Raw genomic sequence first — 13,807 nt, forward strand, 5'->3', positions numbered from 1 at the left:
CACTGGTTGCATTCCTGTGGTAAACGGACATGCAGAATGGCGTTGACTGCCATGCTGTATAATGAATACAATATGCAGGCGAGGTTAGACAAGGGTCAGCGTGAAAGCTCATTGCAGACATGGTGATGGGTTGGTAGAGGGTGAGATGGAGGAATAAGGTAAAAATAGTAACCTTTGGATGAATATAAAGATATGACTTCAGCTGCATTCAGTTTTAGCCATTTGCGTAATTGACTGACATTTGCTGTAAAAACACAGCACAAACCTGGTGCTTGGATCTAATTTTTGAGTCTCTGGAAAGGCTATGACTGAGTATTGAACAGAAATAAACACGGAGCACTCACCAACATATTCCCATGTACTAATTTTATTTATTAACCATTATTTACACACTGTAGGCAGACAGAGCACACATGCCCTTTTGCAACAATACCCTGTGAATATCCGGCCCAAGTTGCCCAACCTGCATGTCTTTCGCAAAAGCCCATTTTGAGGCAAAATAAATCTCAGCAAAAACAGTGCCATACAGAAAGTGTGAAGTGTGAATGCTGTTTATAGGTTAAAGTTTGATCAATGGACCTTCTGAAATGATACACTTCTAACAGTGCGCACCCCATTCAGTTTTAATTTTGTAGAGAGCAAAACCAGGGTCTCCACAAAATCCTGCCCTCGCACCAAACTGTTAAAACTGCAGCACTGAAGCCACTAACAAAAATGCTATGTTCTGACAGAAAGTCATGTTGCCATGATAACCAAACATTTCTGCTGTGATGACCGTCTGTTCGGCTCGTTCAGTTTAAATTTAAAATTTAAAAGAAACTACATTTTCCAAAGCAATTACCAATTCAGAGATGGAAGAAAAGGGTCAATATATGGAGGGAAAATTAACCAAAAAACAAGCAGGCACTATATATATCATATATCAAAATACAGTTAATATATGCATTAATGAACAGATAAAGGTATGAAAACAGTCATTTGCTCAGAGCAGACACCTATGCAGGCAGTAGTGACATTTAACATGCCCAGTGGACACAAATGCTGACATGGAGCAATGGGTCAGTGGTGAGAGTATGCTGGGGGAAAGCACAGCATGGGCCCTCATACCTGCACCTTTACTCTGCAGAGTGGCCTTGGCCGACAGCTGCAGCTGCAGAACCTCCTGTCGGAGAGAGCCTGAGGAAGCAGACCACAGAAGACAGCCGAACGCCTGCATCAACCCCCACGATGTGGGAACAAGTCAGCCTAACGGGCTTCACTTTTACAAACCACCCAACAGGTGATGATGCGGGGGTCCCCTGAATTTTGGGATGCACGTTTCACTAATATTAATCTTCAGAACCATCATTTAAAACAACGTATTTGACATGACAGTGCTTGATGTAATTGATGCAAGAGTTTTCATAAACCTGTCATTGCGAGGGTTTTATTTTTCCAGGCATAAGCCATCTGACTAAGTGTCCTAGGTTGTTCCAGTATATGTTTCTTGGGTCATGGGTACAACACCTGGAGTAAACTTGAATCTGCTCCAGGTTTAAGACATGGAGACACCTGGCCTATATGTATTCTAATGCTGGTGTATCAATCACCATTGGTAATAGAAAGCAACCGAGTGCTAGAACGGTCTTAGAATTTTTTGGGGGGATAAAGGAGTAACATGGTGGTTGGCCACACTTTCTAGGTTTTTATATGAAATTTTCACAAGAGGGCATTGAAGAAACACGATGAAAGTATGAAATATGTCGGTTCTTTAGTTTTGGAGTAAGTGCTATATGTATCGTGTATCGTTTTAAACCGGTTGAGAATGTTCTCCTAGTAGTACGTCACACGAGGATAACCACTCCCCTTATCCCTCCCCTAAAACTAGTGACCCACAAATTGCGCCGCTGGCCGACAGGAAGGTGGGGGCACGTCATAGCTAATTGACAGTTCTCATTACCACGGCCAGACAGTTCGGGAGAACTTTTATAGTGGGAAATTTAGAAAATGTATTAGGAAAATTAAAAAAAGTTTTAAAATACATTTAAATGAATTAATAATAATTTAAAAAAATGATGCAATGTTTTCTTGTTGCCTAAAGCCAACTGGCAAGTGTCACATTAAACTACCATGCTACTCCTTTAAAGACGCTGGGAGTTTGTCTTTATGAAAAGAGTTTCGCCAAATACGTTAATGTCCTTTAACGTTACGTTACCGTTAATATGGTAGCATATCAGTACTGTGCAAGAGTGAAAAGCATACGCTAACTTAGCTTATACAGTAACAAACTTGACAAGTTAGTTAAAACGCTAACTTACAAGCTATAACAATTAACCAACTAGCTAGAACCGGTGTATTAAGGTCAAAGCAAGCAGTGTAAACTGGCCCTAGTAGCAAAGTTAACTTTTTTTAGGCAGCTTACCAATTTAACCAAAATCAGGCATGTCATTCATGTCGCAATTTACCAACATACCACTATTTAAAAAAGCATTAAGTTAGTTGTTCTACTTAACGCTTGTCATTATTAAGTCATTGACTAACAACAGCAAAAAGTAACAATGCTCAACGTTAGCTTCAATGGCACTTCCAAACAGCTGGTATTCGTTTTGATCTGCATATTTTCAGTTCTGGGAAAGCAAAGCCACTCCAGCTGACAGCGTGGCTAGAATAGCTACAAAGCTCACGGGTCACCACTTGGTTAGCTAATCCTGCAGCAGTGACTAGCTAGGTAGCCTAACTTGGACTAGGTTCACACAGCTAACCAACTAGCAAGCTTAGGCAAGTGGCTTCATCTGTAGCTATATGACTGGTGGTTACCCGACGCTAGCAGTAAGTGTGTGGCACATATTAGATTAGGACATGTAACGTTAGCTAGACACAGCCAATTGGCTAATTGTCAAACTAACCACTCATCTAAGACAATCTAATTCTAATGTAACTGAAGGCTAAGCCATTTTACTTCCAAGAAAGACAACACCATAGTTAAATTAGCCAACGTTATCAATTAACAGTAAACAACACATGTCGCACTAGCAATTAATTTACCGTTAGCTGAACTTACCCTTATTGGAACCACGTTTCCCTTTTTTATTCTTCGGCATGGCGCCAGTTTCTTCGTTCTCCGCTTCAAATAAAACCTGGGCCGACAGTAACAGCAAGACACGCAAATGCAACTTCCCCTAGTTGGGACTGCTTTCGATATGCTCGTCTCCACTATATCCTTGACCACCAACAACCGAGCTAGCCTATTCAACAGACACCAACGCCTTCACCACTGAATAAACCGGCAAGATTAGAGCAGTAGTGCCAAAATTTCCCTAACACAAAACTCGCTAGTCAAGTTAGCTGGCAAGCTAGCTACTCCACTCCACTCTGCCAAATCTTCCTCACCACGTTTCACAAAAATAACTATTTTAAAGCAGGATTATTGTCTTATTTATGTATATACTATCTATGATTGTCCCCGGGTAAGCGATACCTAATGCCTGGTTGTGATGGTCGGTATTTTTCGAATCGTTTGGGACGTAGTATCGTGCACGTTGTTCCTGCTGTTTCCACCATCTTCTCCTCTAACCACACACAGGCCGGGCACGCTCCACCTTTCCATTTGCACGTTGCAAGTGCACCTGGGTAATGTAGTCAAATTTTAACTTATTCATTGCATATTTCTGGCATTTATTTGATTAAAAAAAAACTATAATTTGGTCAAGGCAAAAACATTATTGCATAAAACCATGGTCTGCAGAAACACCGAGGCGCCTTATACGCAAATATATTCTTATAATTTCTCATAGATGTTAAAATTGAGATGTTAGCCATTGAGAAGTAGGATTTCTAATAAAGTTTGCATTTAGTGGCTTGAGTTGGCATAAATGTTATTTAGATTAGTTTTGTGGAAAAGATAATGAAAACAATTTATAATAAGTTAAAAATAGCCGAACTGCACAGCGACAGGACACTGGCTCTACCTTGTGGCAAATCACCCAAAAAAAAAAATCGCATTGAATCAAGAGACGGATGAGTAAAAAAAGAACTTCCGGGTTAATCAGTGTTGTTATTGTGGTGAGCTTCCTGAAGTTTTTAACAATGTGATATGTTCGCTATCAGCAGCTACTACTGGAATTTAATTTAATATTGTTCAAAACATATCAACGAAAATGCCATGCATGCCCTTCATTTATTAAAACATTAATTTAGTTTTTAAAATATGGGAAGTAAGAGGAGAATCGAGTGTATATTTTTCAGCGAGTTTCATCCTACTTTAGGTCCGAAAATTACATACCAGGTAAGTTTTAGATCAGCAAGGCCATTTGCGGAGTTTCATTTTATTGCATTACTGAAAGAATACAATACTAATCAAATGAATGGAAAATGATTTATTTGATCCATTTAGCTATCGTTTGAAAGCATCCTAGCCTCATTTTAGTTACCGTGGCTATATATTTTCCGTGCACAGTAAATCCAATATGTACTGTTGAATTTAGGTTCCTGAGGAATATATTTCAAGAGAACTCTTTGACACAGTGCAAGTGTACATTATCACCAAGCCTGAACTGCAAAACAAACTAATTACAGTGTAAGTATACTATCTTGTGCCATCAGCACATTTGCCTCTTAATTGACTCATAGAGACTTATATTATAAAGGTGATTATTAAATGTCATGCAGCGGTTTTGACATGCTGTCGAGTTTACAGTATTCACATATAGTCCGTGTCTGTATTAATGTAGCACTGCAATGGAGAAGAAGCTAATTGGCTGCCCAGTGTGCATTGAACACAAGAAGTACAGTCGCAATGCCCTACTCTTCAATCTTGGGTTTGTGTGTGATGCTCAGACAAAAACCTGTGCCTTGGAACCTATTGTGAAAAAACTGTCTGGATATTTGACTACACTGGAGGTAAGCTTTTCCTGGCTTTAGATGTTGATTATCCTCACATGTTCTTGAACTGACTTGATGAAGTGAGAGGGTTTTTAATTTTTATTTTGGCCTACCCCTGAGAAAACTGCATCAGTTCATACCAATCTTACCATGGTTTGTTCTGATTTGCAGGCCAACTTTTTTTTTCTGGAAGTAACACTTTGTTCCTGTGCATATCCATTATTGTCTCCAGGATAGAGTCTCCATGGCTATATAACATGCCACACATTAAACTGAAGCTTTTAGGAAGTTTATTTGGTGTATTCAGTTAGAATAAGTATTTACCTAAGCAATTGAATTCAGTGACTTTTATAATGGTTTTATTAAGGCTGGTACATGGTCTGTGTTCCTTTTGTTTAAATATTACAGCAGTCCCTTCCGACAGCTATATTGATGCTTGTGCTAAGATATAATTGTGTGGTGGCAGTGTTTTAAGGATGCTAAAAGCAATATCAAACCAGACCACTGCAGAAAATGCTATTGATTGTGATCCATCAGTGATGTATTGAATCCTGTTTTGCAGTTGGAGAGTGGTTTCATTTCAAATGAGGAGAGTAAGCAGAAGCTGGTGCCTATCATGTCTACACTGCTGGAAGAGCTCAATGCCAAAGGAGCCTGCACTCTGCCCATTGGTGTGTGTGTGTGTGTGTGTGTGTGTGTGTGTGTGTGTGTGTGGGTGTGGGTGGGTGTGGGTGGGTGGGTGGTTGGGGGGTGCCAATGTCTAAATTAAACTGTCTCTGTCTAAATTAAACTGACATTTTTTATTTGTTTATTGACCTTGAACTGCTCACTCATTGCACTGAAGATGAGTCCAACACTATCCACCTGAAGCTAATAGAGCAGCGAAAGGACCCTCAGATTGTTCAAGAGTATGATGTACCTGTCTTCACCCAGTGTAAGGACCAGTTCATCAAGTCTCAGTGGGACCTGACCACTCAACAGGTACTGTATCCAATCACTCAGGAGAAAACTCCACACACACACTTGCTCACTCATTAAGGCAGCAGTACACCACACTCTTGACTTTCATCCTGCATTAAAACATAGACTTTAACCAATACAGTGGAAGGAGGATATGTTTTGGCATAATGTTGTTTTCCTATTTTTGTATGATGAATTTGCTTTGCATTGCAGATCCTGGCCTATATTGATGGATTCAGGCATATTCAAAAGATTTCTGCTGAAGCCGATGTGGAGCTAAATCTCGTTCGGATTGCTGTGCAGAATTTACTGTGAGTATTCTGTGGCTGAAATGACCAAATATCGATAAACCTGCGTAACTGCCATGAACATAAATTATACATTTTTTTCAACAGGTATTATGGAGTTGTAACACTGGTCTCAATATTTCAGGTAAAAATTATGCAGATAAAATCTCCCAATATTTATCAGTCTTGCCCTCAATATCAATTTAATTATTTGTCATTTCAGTATTCCAATGTGTACTGCACCACCCCTAAAGTCCAAAACCTCATGGATGACAAATCCATCCAGGAAGATTGTCTGCTCTATGTCACCAAGCCTGGTAAACTTGTCATGGGCACGGGGGCTTTATTAGTAGTTATACATGGCGTGTGTAATAGTAATGCATAAATGAAGTGTAAATATATCCTACTGCTGTTCAATGTACTCAGAGCATTGGGAGAACATGTGTGTTTGTGTATATACAGTATCTCAGATGACAGAGATATCAGTATGACTTGTTGTGTGAAGGTGTGAGCATGTGTGTATTTGCGTTCTTCAGGACAGAAGCGGGCCAGCCTAAGGGATGTGTTCCAGCTGTACTGTGGTCTCAGTCCAGGCACGACAGTGCGTGACCTCTGTTCCCGCTACTCCCAGCAGCTTCAGAGGGTTGATGAGAGGTCAGTGCTGTGCATACTGTAACGGCTGTGTGTGTGTGAAATGAACTCTTAGGCTGTTCATAGTACGGTGCCTTTAGGGGTTATCCAGTTATAAATGGGCTACAGAATATGTGTGTGCAGGTTAATGTCTTGGTTTCAGTGTAAACCATGGTAATTAATCATCATGTACTTTTCTACCAGGAAACTGATCCAGTTTGGACTGATGAAAGGTCTGATTCGTCGACTGCAGAAATACCCAGTCAAAGCAATTCGTGACGAGAGGTCTCGCCCACCCCGCCTGTACACTGGGTGCCATAGCTATGATGAGATATGCTGCAAAACTGGTGAGTGACCTGTTCTGAAGGCAACGGTTCTTTTTTCTATGAGCATCAGGCTAATTTAGCTGAAGACATTCTTTGTCCCTATTGCAAAAACGATATATCTGCACAGTTTACACACATTCACACATCTTTAGCATTTTGGATATTCTTGACAATGTTCATTACAAGCAAATCCATCTATGTGGCATGGTGTATAAATTACTATTTGTCTGAAATTTTAATGTTGATGCTATGACAAAAGAAAAAAGTAATGGCATATTTTCACTGTTTTTGCAGGAATGAGCTACAGAGAGCTAGACGAGAGACTGGAGAATGATCCCAACATCATAGTTTGCTGGAAATGAATTTCCCATTTCTTAAATTGCTTTCAGTGGCAGTGGCTTTTTACAAAGCCAATCTTTTTTATTTTATTGTTATTTCAAACTGAATGTGCACTGAATGTCATTTTAGGATGCTTGTAGCTTTAATTTGTTACCATTTCTTTAAACATGTTCAACTATCCCAATTCTGTACCTTTATGTTAAAGGTCAGTTGGGGCGAAGAATACCGCAACATTCATTTAAAAGTAGTCCTAATAAAATGCTATACATTATGGAATAAAGTTTTCTTTGAAATTATTCATTGTATACATTGCTGTGAAAAGTGCATTTTTGCATTAATTGTTTGGGCACAATTTGCACCAGATAAGGCTAGTATAGATTAAAAAGGTGTTATGATATGGTAAATACAAAAGTTACAACTTTAACATTATCACCAGATATTTAATACCGCTATGGAATATGAAGTGCACCAGCTTGAAGATCTGGTACAAATGAAACCTCCTTTAGCAGCAGTAATTAAGCATATAGTGTGTTGATGAGGCTCTTACTGTACATTGCCTGAGGAATTCTGAGCCACTTTTCATTACAGAATTATTTCAGCTTGGGCTGTCTTGCATGCAGAGTTTGCTTCAGTTACTTACCACCCATTTCAACAGGCTTTTTATTTATTTTTTTTTTTTTTTTAGTTTGGTACTGTGTGGAATACATTTTGGACTAATTTATTCAATGTACTTCTCATGAGCTATCAAAGCAACCCAAAATCAGCACCATCCTGCAAGGTTCATCGATGCGAATTCCCTAATCAACTCAGTCGGAAAATATAATCAAGACCGTCGCTAATTGAACAACTCACTGGATGATATTAACTTCTCTACCAAATAATAATAATTCTTATTATTCACTGAAGAGTGAAATATATGCTTTTTGTGGACAAAATATTTTGAAAAGCATGTGCCACAAAATATTAGCCAAAGGCAAAAATAACCTTGACTATTGCTCCGAAAGCAATTAATAATAAAAAACGCGTATTTCTACACACATCATTGAAGTGAGGGAAAATATAAATATGATTTTAGTCTGCATATTGATGCTGCAATTTCTGTTGTGGCCTTTTAAAAGAACGTTCAACGTTTATTCGAATCTGCTCCTAATGCTCTAAGCAGTGTGGGACCACGTAGCACAACCACAAATACTTTGATATTTCTGGTACAGCACAGTTGACAACATGCCTCGGGAATGCCTCGCAGCTGGGTTTACGCGTGAGTCTGTTGTTACCTGTAACCATAACAACAACGTTGCGTTGAATGAGAGACTGAAGAGTTTCGTGTTGCTTGTGTACTGAGTTTTGTTTTAATTCTGTAAATTTGATAGCAACTTTTCATGATGGAGACATCATCCTTCCATCAAGTGCTTTTTCCCGGAGAGGCAGAAGGATATATTCAAAATCTGGAAATATTTTCCTTAAAGGACATTGGTTGTCCAAGGTAACGTAAACTTAATCCTAATGTAACGTTAGCTAGCTGCTAGTTAGTTAGCTAGGCTACCTAGCTCTAACGTAACGCAGTCAGACGTTTTGTAAACGTTAGTGACGATTGTTGATTAGTTCACAAAATAGTTTTGTCCTATGGTTATTTCGATTTTATTTCAGTGATCACCTTTTTTGGATTGCAGATGGTTCAAGCAGCACGAATACATCGAAAAACTTAACATGCAGGCGATTCTTAATGCCACGGGAAGCCAGGATGAGTTTGTAAAGGAGTTACTTGTGTCTTTGGGAAAGGTAGAAACAAATAAACATCTAACCTGTTAACAATTGATATAGAATGATTTGTCTATTATCTTGCAGGATGTAACGGTATCAGTAGTTTAACAATGTAGCTATTCTGTTTATTTATTAATTATTCATCGTGTTATTTGGTGCTGTGTCAGTGTACAGCATTTTAGACGTAGCTAGTATTTTTCATGTTCCATTCATATATAGAAGTCCACCCTTTGAAATGAACCTGCACCCCTTTTCATGTACAGATCCCTACATTGATCCATGAGATGATCTTAGTGGAGGCTTGGAAAGTGAAGATTTTTCCCATTCTTTGTCAGCTGCAGGATTTCAACCCAGAAAACACATTTCCTTTGTACATGGTGGTATGTAAGGCATTATAAAGATCTATACGCTCCACAAAGTTAATGTATATGATGTATAGTCGCTATCATTGAAGGTTTCTTTTGTTCTGTCTGTTAACATTGCTTTTTTTGTTTCTAGATTCATCATGAAGCTACCATTAGCAACCTGTTAGAGACAGTCATGTATCATCGGGTGTGTTTATGATTTAATTTTTTCAAAAATAATGGATTATTTATATGTTCAAGCATTGATTTTTTTCTTCATGTAGTAACAAAGACGTATACGTTTTGCAGTGTGTTTATGTTAGCAGATATAGTTCTGGCTGTAAAACCGTCTGGCTGTTGGCTTGCGTGTACTGAGCATAGTCTGTGTCCACAGGAGTCGTGCGAGGCTGCAGAGGACTCAGTTTTGGACCTGGTCGATTACTGTCACCGTAAGCTGACTCTGATGGCTGGCCACTCTGAGAGTGGGGATCAGGACAGTCACTCAGTGGATGTAAATTCCTCCTCCATTCAGGTGAGGACATGTGACTAGTGTTGAACTAAATCTGTGTTGTTCTAACCATTTTAGTACAACACCCACAGCAGGCATGTATCACCATTCATCTTTTTTTCCCTTCTAGGAACTACAGAAGCAGAGTGCTGCCTTAGAGTTTGAGATCTCCCTGAAGGCACTCTCTGTTCTTCGGTACATCACTGATCACACAGACAGGTAGTGAATCACTGATTACATATACTGGGCATCAACAGACATCAATTGTTTTCAATTAAAGCAGTGATGTTTTACATTTTACAAAGGTATAACTGCACTGTTTTACAAAGGATTCAATTCAATGAATGATGATGGTAATGAAGCTCTTGTGCTGTTTTTGTGGAGCAGTGTCAGTCTGAGTGTCCTCACCAGACTGCTCTGCACCCACAATCTACCCTGTGTCCTGGTCCAGCTGGTTGAGCACTGCCCTTGGTCTCGCTTCTCCAAAGGTACACTGGCCTTCCGCTATCTGACATTACATCACTGAAGTGTTTTAATGGGCACATCCCTGTGTGTGCTGTCCTGAATTGACATTCATTGATTAATCATTGGTTCATTTGCAAGAGCCAGAAGCTAACTGGTTAGAGTGGATGTCTAAATGTACACTCTTTAACAAAACTTTATTGCCTGTTGCCTCCCTCTGCAGGTCAGCTGGAGAAATACATTGATGGGAAGTGGCACCAAATTCCCAGGGAAGACCAGGTAAAGATGACTAAACTGGATGGCCAGGTCTGGATCGCTCTGCTCAACCTGCTGCTAAAGCCAGAATGCCAGAGGAAATATGACTTCAACAGCTTCAACAAAAGCCAGCTTTTAAAGGTACACTATCACAGAGCAGACATTGTTGCACTTGAAGATGAAGGTACCTCCCCCTGCGGTTGTGTACAAGCACATTAAGCCTCCTAGCAATGTTTGCTGCTTCTCTACAGAAACTGTGGTTAGGAAGGATGTTTTAATCTCTGCCAGAGCATTGTCTACTTCAGTCTCCACTGATCTTTCTGCTGATTAAGGGGGCGATGAGGAGGGAACCAGATGCTTGTTGCGGCAGTTCCTTTCTCTGTTTTGTATTTTGTTTAATGAGCACATCCTGCCAGACAGCAGAAAGCATTACATTATGAGCCATCTATTATTCAGGCCTGGCTGACTCATTTTGAAAACTGAGAAATTCTGTTTAAGACTCAAGACTAAAGAAAAAATCTTTGTTACAAAAATGGACATGTTTAAAAATAGACCTAGCATAATACAAAGAGTTCATAAGTCCTAAATAAACTCTGTTCGCTGTGGTGCAGTAGTTGGGCTGCTCGCAGTCAGCATGACTTGAGCCTTGCTCAAGGGCCCAAGAGATCTTATCGTGGCTACACCGGGGCTTAAACCACCAACTTTCCGGGTCCCAGTCAGGTACCTTAGCCACTAGGCTACAGGCTGCCACATCCTGTATGCCTCATTCCCATCCAGGATGTTATTCTGGTTGAGTGTTCATTAATGACGTGTTGTCTGTGGTGTCGGTATAATATTGGTGTATGTGTGTGTGTGTGTGTGTCTGTGTGTGTGTTATGTCTAGTTGCAAGCTTTCCTGACGGAGGTATTGATTGACCAGCTTCCCAACCTGGGTGAGTTACAACGCTTCCTCAGTCACCTGGCGGTCATGGACCCTGCACCCCCAAAGAAGGACCTGATCCTGGAGCAGGTACGATGCAGACAGGCATGAGGGGCCTTGGTGCTGTTGAATGTTTCTTTTGTCCAAATTGTGTTCTTAAATGTTCACCTTTAGATTCCAGAGATGTGGAACAATATAATGAAGGAGAATTCAGGCAAGTGGAAGGCTTTGGCCAAGTACCAGGTCAAGCATGCATTCAATCCCTCAAAAAGTGATCTGAGGCAGCAGGCACAAAGGTGAGAACTCGACACTCATAGATGAGAGATTGAGACAGGTGAAAGTGAGCTACGCATACAGTATGAAAGTCTGCGATACAGTTGATAAAGACTAATAGACGCAGGCGAGGGAGACAGATACACAGATGAGAAATGCTGAGATACAGGGGATACAGAGATAAATGATTGAGAGACGCAGACGGGAGACTGAGGTGGAAGATTGAGGGACACAAAGTGGCGAGGGCCCAGAAAACAACTTGAGTCAACCTCACAGTGTGTGATGAACTGTAACCGTTTATTTTTTTGTATAATGCATAAAATGCTGAGCGATCTCAATAAAGTACCAATTGTGTCTTTCAGTGTTAAAAGCTATCATAGCCTAGTGTCTCTGAATAAGCACCATGTTGCTCTTCCTGTCTCATTTCCCCTGACAGGCTGGCCCTGACCTACAACTTGGATGTGATTGAGAGCCTTATACCAGAGAAGCCCAAGTGTGGCTCGTGTGGCTCTGAGGCCAGCAAGCGCTGCTCACGCTGCCAGGGAGAGTGGTACTGCCGCAGGTAAGCCCAGCATAGAGACTGGTGAGGCCTACACAGAGAAACACTGCAGATCAGCCAGGCACAGGGTAAGGTACTGCAGACAGGTCCTGTGGAGGTTAAGCCAGTGTAGGATCAGTTTCTCCTGCAGCTAACGCCAGTATAGGGAGTGACTTCACCCCAAGAATACCACAAACAATGATAATTGATGCATGCAATGATAAATGCAATTGAGACTAGCACGGACAGTGCTGCTACTGCAGGCAGCACTAGCACACATCTTTTCTGCATACAGTACTACTATAAAGAGAGGTACTGATGCAGGCAACACTAGCACACAGTTTTTCTGCATACAGCAATAATATAAAGAGAGGTACTGATGCAGGTAACACTAGCACACAGTTTTTCTGCATACAGCAGTAACATAAAGAGAGGTACTGATGCAGGTAACACTAGCACACAGTTTTTCTGCATACAGCAGTAACATAAAGAGAGGTACTGATGCAGGTAACACTAGCACACATCTTTTCTGCATACAGCAAAAATATAAAGAGAGGTACTGATGCAGGCTAGAAGCACAGAAGTTCTTTACCGCATGTAAGACCAGTGATACTGTCCCATCTACCAACACAGAGAATTCAACAGATGCAGATACGCCCACCAGACTGTACTACTGCTGCAGGTAGTTTACAGAGAATGGACATAAATGAACATATCCTTGTGCTCCTACAGGGAATGCCAGGTGAAGCACTGGCCAAAACACAAGAAAGCTTGTCAACTGATGGTGGATGCCACAGAGAAACTCCAGAGTGACTTGAACATAGAAGCATAGCTGCTGGTTTTATACAACAGAGCAGCAAGGTTGCACTGAAGGGAACTGAAAACTGTGCAATGTTTACCAGTAAAGCAGAGTTCACTGTGTGTTTATTCTTGTCACTTACATCATGTAAAAAGAGAAGTTCTTCATCTCTAAAATGACATAATTGGCACATGGATGAACACATGGTTCTTGTAAACCAAAAATATTGAAGTGAAATAACATCAGCTGGATATGTAAGTAACAGAAACTAGGTCTGAAGTTAAAGGTTTTCACTACGTCAGAAGACAACAGTTTTTTCCTTGAACTGAAACAAAGGATTAAGAGTGATTGTAATTATTTACTTATGCGCAAGTTTGTCAAATTTTATAATGTACTGTGTTCCTAGTTACTTTTTATTGCGAGTTGTTTTGTATTGTGTTTGATCCATATTTAAATTGTACATAAAAAACAACAACCAACACAACACTGATTCTGTTGAGTGCAATGCCATCTACTTCATCTCTCAAAAATGAAAACTATATTTCA

At 40.2% G+C, this 13,807-nt stretch overlaps 3 protein-coding genes across 8 annotated transcripts in view; 2 read left to right on the plus strand and 1 right to left on the minus strand.

Annotated features, from left to right (window-relative positions):
- ifrd2 (interferon-related developmental regulator 2) overlaps positions 1–3,692 on the minus strand; it is a 9,788-nt gene extending 6,096 nt beyond the window's left edge. The window contains exons 1-3 of one of the 3 annotated variants that reach the window (XM_061257586.1): positions 3,458–3,692; positions 3,041–3,116; positions 1,108–1,176 (exon numbers count right to left, since the gene is read on the minus strand). In XM_061257586.1, coding sequence (XP_061113570.1) covers positions 1,108–1,176; positions 3,041–3,080 — 109 coding nt within the window. In that variant the 5' untranslated portion in view covers positions 3,081–3,116; positions 3,458–3,692. Of the gene's footprint in view, positions 1–1,107; positions 1,177–3,040 lie in introns of all 3 variants that reach the window. The other 2 variants (XM_061257588.1, XM_061257587.1) reach the window with 2 other exon arrangements.
- Positions 3,693–4,010: 318 nt separating this feature from the next.
- nprl2 (NPR2 like, GATOR1 complex subunit) lies at positions 4,011–7,707 on the plus strand. 2 transcript variants are annotated; one of them, XM_061257590.1, is made up of 11 exons: positions 4,012–4,264; positions 4,464–4,555; positions 4,710–4,878; positions 5,423–5,531; positions 5,705–5,841; positions 6,034–6,131; positions 6,216–6,252; positions 6,331–6,424; positions 6,644–6,761; positions 6,942–7,084; positions 7,358–7,707. In XM_061257590.1, the coding sequence occupies exons 1-11, from the start codon at positions 4,187–4,189 to the stop codon at positions 7,423–7,425; spliced, it is 1,143 nt and encodes a 380-aa protein (XP_061113574.1). In that variant the 5' UTR covers positions 4,012–4,186; the 3' UTR covers positions 7,426–7,707. The 2 variants fall into 2 exon arrangements, with proteins under 2 accessions (XP_061113573.1, XP_061113574.1); XM_061257589.1 differs by having other exon boundaries at positions 4,011–4,264; positions 6,216–6,424.
- Positions 7,708–8,586: 879 nt separating this feature from the next.
- On the plus strand, positions 8,587–13,724 carry zmynd10 (zinc finger, MYND-type containing 10). Of its 3 annotated transcripts, none has more exons than XM_061258620.1 (12): positions 8,588–8,885; positions 9,073–9,181; positions 9,427–9,543; positions 9,662–9,715; positions 9,902–10,039; positions 10,146–10,234; positions 10,403–10,503; positions 10,701–10,873; positions 11,616–11,741; positions 11,826–11,947; positions 12,361–12,486; positions 13,195–13,724. In XM_061258620.1, the coding sequence occupies exons 1-12, from the start codon at positions 8,782–8,784 to the stop codon at positions 13,292–13,294; spliced, it is 1,359 nt and encodes a 452-aa protein (XP_061114604.1). In that variant the 5' UTR covers positions 8,588–8,781; the 3' UTR covers positions 13,295–13,724. The 3 variants fall into 3 exon arrangements, with proteins under 3 accessions (XP_061114605.1, XP_061114604.1, XP_061114606.1); XM_061258622.1 differs by having other exon boundaries at positions 8,784–8,885; positions 9,050–9,181; XM_061258621.1 differs by lacking the exon at positions 9,662–9,715 and having other exon boundaries at positions 8,587–8,885.
- The last annotated feature ends 83 nt before the right edge of the window (positions 13,725–13,807 follow it).

The sequence above is a fragment of the Conger conger genome, chromosome 10 (assembly GCF_963514075.1).
Source record: "Conger conger chromosome 10, fConCon1.1, whole genome shotgun sequence".
Classification (NCBI taxonomy): Eukaryota; Metazoa; Chordata; class Actinopteri; order Anguilliformes; family Congridae; genus Conger; species Conger conger.